The following is a 9979-nucleotide window of genomic DNA, read 5'->3' as shown; positions in this document are numbered from 1 at the left end:
CCAACATTTTCCATGACACATGTAAGTTGCTCTATCGTTTATAATTCAATGTTTTTTATTGAAGTTTTACATCAAACATGAACAGGTAGAACATTAATCAGAAAGTGGGTTTTCATTATAAAATATCAGGAAATAGGTAAGGCTGCAGGCAACGCTATTCTTGGACCCCCCGACAGAATGGAAAACAGCTCCTCTGTGAAGGGCCTAAGCCATTTGTTGTCATTTGTAAGTTATATATTATCATATGCTCCACCTCTCCACGCTCCAAATGAATTTATTGTAAATAAAATAGTAATGCAGAATATTTTTATAACTTGGGTAGGCCTTATAATATTTTTTGTATAGACAAAATGGGGGATAGGAGGTAGGATCCAGCGCTGTAGTGCATTTAAAATAGAAACGACGTTTCCAAGTTTAATGTCCTGGGTTAAAATGGAAAGTCCAGTGGTATAGGTCCAGGGTGTAGATAAAGTGGGAAGAGGGTATCCTCTGTGGCCTACGCGTTTCGGACGTCGCTGCGTCCTTAGACTTGGCTGTAATATTTTTTGTATACCTAGTTTTACAGGTAAAATTCAACAGGACCCAAAATATCATGTCAGGGATTTCAGCTATACGTATTTAACATACTTGTGCCCAACAATGTAAACTGCTTGGTTCAGCTGCAGTAAATGGTGGTTGTTTCCAGATGGCTGGTTACATTGAAATATGTGATGACTAGCAGCTTCCTAAGCAGACACTGATGAGCTATGAGTTCTATTGTCCTCCACTATTTCGAGTCTGCCTTTGCCAGGGTATAAATTCTAGGTCCTGCAGAACCTCCAGCAACAAGCCTGGTAGCTCCAGCAAGGATCACCTCCATCAGGTAAGAACCAGTTATTTCTAAAGCACGTGACAAATTAAATTGGTATGCCGTAAACATTCTATAGACTTTATGTGGCGGTGGTGGTAGACCCATCTGAATCATGATAGCCCCTTTGGCTAATGGTCAGCACACATAGTAAAGATAGGTTGAATATCACATATCTTATTAATATATTAAACATATAGTGATTTTATGGGACTGCAGATGGTAAAAGGCTTGGCGAATGGATAGTGTCATAGTTACTACTGTTAACAATAGTTTATTGACGGGCATACAACAAATGTGTCACTTGTATCTCTACTCAAAATGTAATTTTATTTAGATTTTAGAACTACAGCTCCAAAATGTCTCAGACACCCAAAGCTGCTGCTGCTGCCAGCCAGGGCACTGATTCCAAGGAAAAGGGTACTCCTGCTCCAGTTCCCCTTCCTGTACCCAAGCCCACAAAACCTGGTGAACCCAGCCTGGGATCCTTCAAGGTAAGACTATCCAACACTTCCAATGACAAGAAACTAATGAGAAATGTTCCAATATGTACAAGTAAATACATTAATGACAGACATATAGTTTGTTTTATTACACACCACTAGTATCATAGTGGTGTTAGATACTATTTGGCTGCTGCCACTATCCTATTGTTAAAGGGGTTGTCCACCTTCTGACAACTGATAACCTATCCACCAGATAGGTCATCAGTATATCATCGGTGCGGGTCCGACACCCAGACCCCGCACCGATAAGCAGCTCCGGAGGCCTGCGGGCACAGGATGTTATGGCACATAATGCTATGTACGGAGCCCGGAAGCAGTTGGCGATGTACATAGCATAGCGGCCGTGCTTCAGAACTGCAGCTCTGCTCCTATTCACTTGAATAGGAGCAGAGCTGCAGTACTGCAGCTCGGCCGCTATTCCATGGCCGGAGCGAAGTGCTTCCGGCATGTACGTTCGGTGCACGGAGGCACCGGACCAGCTGATCTGTGCAGGGTTCGTGTATCGGACCCCCACATATCATGTACTGATGACCTATCCTGGTTGTCAGAAGCTGGAAAACCCCTTTAAATTATTTGAGCTTCTCAACTCCTTACCCACTTTAGGCTTTGTTCCCACTATCATTATGGTTTCCATCTTTTAAGAAGTCAGGAGGGATATGACAGACCCTATTGACTTCACAGTATCATAGTTTGTAAGGCCGAAAAAAGACATATGTCCATCCAGTTCAGCCTTTTATACTGCATTGTTGATCCAGAGGAAGGATATAATAATTATGATTAATACTACTACTACTACTACTACTACTACTACTACTACTACTACTACTACTACTACTACTACTACTACTAATAATAATAATAAGCTATTTTCATGGCTTCAGCCCAACAAAAGCACTATTTTCCCAATGTTTTTAACTTACTTGAGTCCACTATACAAAGTTGTGTCACTGCCATTAGGAAGTATGCTATGCACACATACCTAATACTCAAAACGTTGTTTTTAACATACAGCACTGTCGCTGTAGCCGTAGTCGCCATGCTCTATACTCAAAACACTGCATAAGATGTGATAAAAACTTTAGGCACATATGTCAATTTATATTACCTTTATTAAAAAAAATAGAAATCAAAAAAGCTATGATATATTAAAAATAATAGCGTTATGAAATAATGGATATGGGTAGGTCTCAATGTAGAGTTGTTTTTTTACCCAAATTACTACAACTTTGACATACAAAAAAAATCTCATATTAAAAATAACATGGTAGTTACATGGGTATCTCTCAATGTAGAATTATGAAGATGTCTGAAATTGTATTTCTTCTTTTAAAATAAATAATCAAAATACATTTAAAAAGTGACATTTTCACTAACTATACCCCCATTACATATTTTCACACATTTCAAACCATGGAACCAAAATATTATCTGTGCTTAAATGAACAAATTCTCTTTTCCAGGTCATTATCTTCGAACAAGAGAACTTCCAAGGAAGACACATGGAGCTTCTGAATGAGTGTGTAAACCTTGGGGAACGAGGCTTCGACAGAGTACGCAGTGTTATTGTTGACTCTGGACCGTAAGTGCTAAAAGCTTCAGCCGACATTTTCACTTCTTCGAAATATCTGACATCCATTTTTATTGTTATTTTCCAGTGTTTTTTTTAAATTCTCATATAATCAAAATTCTGGTGGACGACAATAGATATGACACAAATCTAAATATATAAATACGAAGTACTAAAGCTCTGTTAACATTATGTTTGTGAACTAAGTTTGGCTTATGCACTGGAAATGTTCACGGTGCATACGCGGAAACACACACATAGGTCTCCATTTACCCAGCGTATAACAAAAGGGTGATTTTTTTGGCACATGCTGGTAGGGTTGCATGATGCATCGAAATATCGATACTATTTCGATGCCGTGCACCCTCAAATGGTTCAATACCGTTATTTCATGTATGTCGATACTAAGCTGTGCGGCTGCACAGCTTAGTATTGTTTTACATGAATTTAGTCAGAGCGTGGCTGCGGGTGTGTAATACAGCCATTGCTCCGCTCCTGACAAGTGTGCGCGTGCAGTCAGAATGAGATGATGCGGCTGGCGCTACACTAATGAGTGCCGGCACTGAAGACAGAACATGGCGGGCGTACTGCAAAACACCCCATGTTCTGGGAATCCCTGTGACGCGATCGAGGGACATGCCATATATGGGCAGACAGCGCAGGGTCCATTGAAGGAATCCAGGGATGTCTGACCATATTTCCTGTTGTTAGGGCATAATTAACAACTGCCTGTGTACTATCAATATATAGATGTATGCCAGTACATTAAAGTTTAAAAATAAAAAAGTAAAAAAAAATAAACACATTTTTTACAATAAACATTAAAATAAGTCTCAATACATAAAATATACACATATTCAGTATCGTCACGACCGTAATAACAAATTTATAGTGTCATTTATGATAAAAAAATTAAATAAAAACTGCTTTCACTTATTAATGTGAGGCACGAGGTATTATGAATGTTGAACCTCCATGTGCCTTACATTAATACTAATTAACCCCATCATGTACCTCACACATTAACCCAAAGTTGTCCATTATGACTGAGGAACATGATGAGGTTAATTACTATTAATGTGAGGCACATGGAGGTTCAAAATTCATCACACCTCCCGCCTCACATCAGAAAATGGAAGAACTTTTTTTAAAATTATTATTATTGTTGGAAAAGTATCGTTTCGGTATCGAGTATCGCAATACTACACAAAGTATCGGTATCGAAGTCCAAATTCTGGTATCGTGACATCGCTACATGCTGAGCAGGTATGCGATAGAATACCTTCTTTTTTGCTGTATGGTATAGCATAGTAGCTTACACTGTTCCATGCAGAGGCATACAGTAAATAACGTATACTGCACGGTATACGTTTTTTTACAATGGGGTTCTATGGCAATGAATGCCATTGTATTCCCGTACCGTTGCATACGTCACAGCCTTCCGTTGGAGGTATACATCGGAAAATCCTCTCGACATATACCTCTGATGGAAAACAATGATGACGTTTTACCAGGAGCCATACTAAAACTTTAACTTATCAAAACTGTCAAATAGAAAAACTGACCTTGTTACCCCAAAAGATGTGACAATCGCTAAACCAGCCAGAGATATTTGCCCACATCTCATATGGTGTACCAGTATTACTAAATCTCCCCCATTGCCTAGATTAATGTGAGTGATTTCAATATGTGTAAAAAGCTGCAGAATATGTTGACATTATATAAGCAACTGGAAAAAATAGAAAATTGCTTGCATATTTTTTATTATTGTTATAAACCTAAAGTAGCTTCATGGCACAGTATTTTCCAACGTCACATATAAAAGTATTTGCATCCTACAATATGTTTTATTAGGCCTCTTGGGCTCAAGAAGAAATATTACTACAGAATTAGATCACATTTTGTGTTATGCACTGAGTGACTAAGATTAATATTTTTCACTCTCCTGGTGATCTTAAGTTATTATCCCTATCCTGAGTTCAATAATAACAGGTTAGAAATATTATATGTACCTTCTAGAAATTTCATAGCTGGCGCCAGGGGCTAATGCTCAGCTAAGAGAAAATTGGAAGAGACAGGGCCAGTGCAGGATGTCCTTTGCTGATTTATGAGTAGCCGTCTGGTCCATGAATATGACACATGGAAATAAGTGAAAAATGTACGTAGCAATAAACTCCCATATCTTCACACACAAGAATGATTACACTGGTTTATTTATACACAGTAAAATATATTGAAATGTATATAGAGTATATATGATTTATTAGCCTGAGAGAATGGTTCATGAAAGTATGCAAGGCCTATGTGCGGTATCTATGCAATGCACCTGGATAAATGGTTCCTATTGAGTATTGGATTTATATCAGAAACAGATAGGATTCATACGATGTGCTTACAACATTCAGTTTAAAGGAGCTCACATCAGGAAAGTTTGCAATTTTTATCCTTAGCACGGCCAGACGTGGCGGAATTGCTGTGGAATTCCGCTGCGGACAGTCCGCAGTGGAATTCTCCAGCGGCCGTTTTTTACAGTTGTTTCAATACATTTTTAGGGAAGGTTTTTCAGACGTTGCGGAAAACTCCGCTGCGGACCATAGGCTGCGGTGCAGAATTTCCCCTCCGCAGCATGTGCTGACTGTTGCGGAGAAGAAGCGGAATTTCACTGCGGATTTGAGCCTTTGCAATGCAAAAACTGAAATCTGTGGCAAGCCCGCTGTGTTTTCTGCAATGTCTGAATTACCTGTCAAATATCCAAATGCTGGTGCAGATTCGTTGCGTAATTGCCCCAAATCTGTACCAACATTTGCAGCGGAAAAACTCTGCCACGTCTGGCCGTGCCCTTATTATAATTGGTTTGGAAGAGGTTGCACAGGATAAGAAAAACATGGCTGCTCTCTTTCAAAACCAGCGCCTTACCTGCCCATGTAGTATTACAGCTCAGGCCCATTTTCAGCAAAACAGCTGAGCCGCAATACCAGACACAACCGATGGACAGTTGTGGTGCTGTTTTTGGAGGAAAGCAGCCATGTTTTTCTAATCCTGTACAACCCCTTTTATATCTAACTGTTTTAAGGACAAGTCATAGAGATCGGTATATTTACATAGACACGGTTTTGGTGTCTAGAGATTAAAAATTTGATGTAACAAGTTAGATGGTGAGTAAAGTTCCTTCCGTCTTCACGGTGTCCTATTTTAGAAATGTGTGAGGAAACACGTTGCTGGATATAACCTCGGAGAATATTTCTGAACAATCATTTTCTTAACATAAACCGTAGCCCTGTTTTCTGGGTGTTATACCATTTCATTGAATAAAGTATATTACAATTCCTAACATTCGTCCTATTAAACATCATTAATGTAGTATTTAAAGGGGGTCTGTTACAACACTCTCAGCCCCCAACACCACTAGATAGGTATGATTAAACTCAACTACCCCTATGTCAGCAATCATTTTGCAAGCCACACTAGTGAAAGAACTTTTAATCTGCACACGCTGAATGTGAAGTGTCCAGCTTCTCCCCAACCCCCCTCCCTACACTTTTGAGCCGGACACTTCACATTTTGCGCCTGAGGATTAAAAGTTCTTTTCACTAGTGTGGCTTGCAGCATAACCGCTGACATAGGTATGATTAAAGGGAACCTGTCATGTTGAAAATGCTGTCCAATCCATAGGCATCATGGTGTAGAGAAGAGGAGCTGAGCAGATTGACATATAGTTTTGTGGAAAAAGCTTCATCATAACTTGTATTATATTGATCTAAATCTCTGCTCTTTCTATGCTTAGGAGTCCAGTGGGTGGTCCTACTCAGTGATTGACAGCTTTCTATGCACACTCATACAGGAGGGTTGTCAATCACTGAGTAGGCCCGCCAATGTATAGAATGAGCAGGGATTTAGTTATACTGAATCTTTTTCCACAAACTATGTATCTGTCTGCTCATCGTCTTCTTCTTCTCTATAACATGCGGCCTATAGGTTGGACTGCATTATCAACGTGACAGGTTACCTTTAAACATGTCTCCTAGTGGTGTAGTGGTGTGGGGGAAGGCAAAAGTGGTGACAGACTCCCTTTAATGAATTGATTTAACCTATAGATACAATAGAGTAAGACATTTAGTAGTCTGAAATTTCCCATGTGTTTTTTACTCATATAAACTGCAGAGGCCTTGGATTATATTCTCATTATTTTCACTTTTCTCTTTTAATGTTGTAATTGTGTGTGTTTTGTGGTGATCTTTGATGTTGTGCCATCTGGCGATTATGTGATATGTGGACTCCGCGTACACATCTTCTCAGCTGGGTTGCTTACGAGCAGTCCAACTTCCGTGGCGAGATGTTTATCTTGGAGAAGGGCGAGTATCCTCGTTGGGATACCTGGTCTAGCAGCTATAGGAGCGACTGCTTCGTGTCCCTACGCCCCATCCGAATGGTAAGCCTCTGACATTTCTAGATATAGACTTAGAGTTGCAAAAATACTTTAAAATGAGACTCTGTGCTTTACACATTTATATTGCATATACTCTAAATACAAGGTTACACATAACATTGGTGCAGTCTCTGTAACTGTTATGGGGCCCATAGAGTAGGTTTTAAGGAAGCGTTTTCTAAATCTCTTAGTAAACAAAAAGAAGTCAAAATCTCGTAACCCAGCCAAGAATAGTATCTAAGTCTGAAGCAACATCTTTGTGGAATTTGCATACAGCCTTACGCCTGATAATGATCATTTTCTTGCCACATATACATCTCACATCTACATTCTTTGAGGGCTCGGTTTATTTTCAGCTGGTACCTTTCTTACCACTGTTATAATGAATTGTTTAATATAAAGGACAGTATTCTGGAACTAGTTCAACTTGAGCTCAGAAAAAGCAAGTTTATTCTGGTAGTGTGTCTTTGTCTGCAGTTGTTTTGGCAGCCTCTTGTTGGCCAATATCCCAGCCTTTTAATTCAGCGGCCCATTCACCAGTTAATGAGAGTAAGGCTATGTTCAGAATCAAAGGAGGGGGAAATCCAAGGATCTGTGCCAAACACTGGCAGAGCGATTGATGTCAAATTCCTAGCAAAAATCTAATTATTCACCAATATGAAAAACAACACCTCTGGTGTAAATTTGAAAACAAATAAGGAGACAGTAACTAGCAAAACAAAGCATATTGAAGGGTCATTCCCATCATAAAAAGTGATAGCATATTGCTAGAATATGGCATCACTCTGATTGGTAAGAGTCCGACTGCCGGAAGCTAAGGCAGCACTGTACCTGTGCTTTAGGGGAGAGGCGCGCCAATGTGCAGGCATAGACTTTGAAGATGCTGCAACGCTAAACCTGCGCTGCAGCCTCTTCATTCTCATGATCTATGGGGGGTCCAGGCAGTCAGACCCCCACCAATCAGAAAGTGATGGAATATTGCAAATCAATGGGGTCCGTATGGTGGCGATGGTAAAGCAATGAGGAGGTGAAGGAAATGTTTTAGCCCTGAAGATTGGTAACACATACATTTTACACTATGCAGGAGATTTATAAAGACTGGCGAATCATATGACAGTCTTAATCTGAAGTGCGTTGGAGTAAAATGTGCCAAATTTATTAAGAGGAGCATGCCTCTTAGTAAATTTGGTTAATGTTGGGCTGTGCTAAAGAATAGAAATTTACGCCTACTTTGAGCAAGCATAGATTGGCACCATTTTTTACACCACTTAAGCGTAATAAATTTGTCGGACCCCGCTGTTGGCCATGCCTCATTCCACCAAAACCCACCAAGGAAGAAAAAAGTTACAATTGTGCAAATATGGTGTATGCCATAATTTGCGACTTTTCTATGCCAAAATACTGGCACAAATCAATTGATAAATTCCCCCCTATGTGTTTTTCAGAAACTGAATACAAAGAAATAGATAATGTCACTGGTTAGAAATTCATTTCATCATAAAGTTTTTATGTTCCCCTGCAGGATAGCCAGGAACATAAAATCACCCTGTTCGAATCCGCCGACTTCAAGGGCAACAAGATGGAAATCATTGAGGATGACGTGCCCAGCCTGTGGACCTATGGATTCTGTGACCGCGTGGGAAGCGTGAAAGTTCCTAGTGGAACGTAAGTTATGCAACTTCATTACATAGTATAGTATGCAACCAAAAATGGGATAATAAAATACAATCCTACTGTAAATATTACATAAACACCTGGAACCGTTCACAAAAACTAGGTGTCCATCTTCACCATGAAAAAGAAAAATAAGAGCTGTGGTCTCATTGGTTGCTTTGGGAACCTACGGTACTTTGCGTTTTCTTTGTACTAGAGTTCATGAATCAAGTAATAAGAATCTTTTCTTTTTTGATTTTATGTAGTTGGGTTGGATATCAGTATCCCGGATACAGAGGCTACCAATACCTGTTTGAAACCTGCGATTACAAACACTGGAATGAATGGAGTGCTTTCCAGCCCCAGATCCAGTCTATCCGTCGTATCAGAGATATGCAGTGGCATCAGAAGGGATGTTTCCTTATCCCTGCCACTGCCGCCACCACCAAGTAAACATACCAGATGTCCCCAGCTTGACAGAGAACCTTTAGGAACCCTTCTTGCAAATTGACCTCATCACCATTTTTGTAAACACCTCTGTCAACTAATTTGTTGTATATTGCACATTTAATGGATGTACTTTACTTTATGATGCAAATAAACACAGTTTCTGAGGTAAAACTTCTGGCTGTCATAACAATCTAAATTCTGTGTGATGTACAGACCACTTTAGACCCACTGCTCAATAGAAAATCCCATATATAATATGTCGACTGGTTTGTGAGGCATTAGTGCTTCTAGGTTTTTATTGTAAATAGTTTATTCATTTTGTGAACCATTAGTCGGTGTTCACCTCTATCCACACTGTTAGTGTACAGAAACACTGTGTCAGTAAAACATGCTACTGTTAGGGTTTCAGATTATTTAAAGAGGCTCTGTCACCACATTATAAGTGGCCTATCTTCTACATAATGAGATCGGCGCTGTAATGTAGGTGACAGCAATGTTTTTTATTTAGAAAAACTATCTATTTTCACCAA

At 39.6% G+C, this 9979-nt stretch overlaps 1 protein-coding gene across 1 annotated transcript; it reads left to right on the top strand.

The window, feature by feature from the left end:
• Positions 1-418: 418 nt before the first annotated feature.
• Positions 419-9608, top strand: CRYBB1 (crystallin beta B1). The gene is made up of 6 exons (XM_075853824.1): positions 419-862; positions 1185-1341; positions 2814-2932; positions 7217-7349; positions 8869-9011; positions 9266-9608. The coding sequence occupies exons 2-6, from the start codon at positions 1207-1209 to the stop codon at positions 9450-9452; spliced, it is 717 nt and encodes a 238-aa protein (XP_075709939.1). The 5' UTR covers positions 419-862; positions 1185-1206; the 3' UTR covers positions 9453-9608.
• Positions 9609-9979: the final 371 nt, after the last annotated feature.

This window comes from Rhinoderma darwinii, chromosome 1 (assembly GCF_050947455.1).
Source record: "Rhinoderma darwinii isolate aRhiDar2 chromosome 1, aRhiDar2.hap1, whole genome shotgun sequence".
In the NCBI taxonomy this organism is placed as follows: domain Eukaryota; kingdom Metazoa; phylum Chordata; class Amphibia; order Anura; family Rhinodermatidae; genus Rhinoderma; species Rhinoderma darwinii.
Note: the sequence above shows the minus strand (reverse complement) of the source record. Positions and strands in the feature narration are given on the sequence as shown.

Bases quoted from the DNA above. Each gene is read 5' to 3' on its own strand.
- CRYBB1 (XM_075853824.1), top strand. From the start codon at position 1,207: ATGTCTCAGACACCCAAAGCTGCTGCTGCTGCCAGCCAGGGCACTGAT. The intron at 1,342-2,813 runs GTAAGACTATCC...TCTCTTTTCCAG, and splicing joins CCAGCCTGGGATCCTTCAAG to GTCATTATCTTCGAACAAGA. The intron at 9,012-9,265 runs GTAAGTTATGCA...GATTTTATGTAG, and splicing joins GTGAAAGTTCCTAGTGGAAC to TTGGGTTGGATATCAGTATC.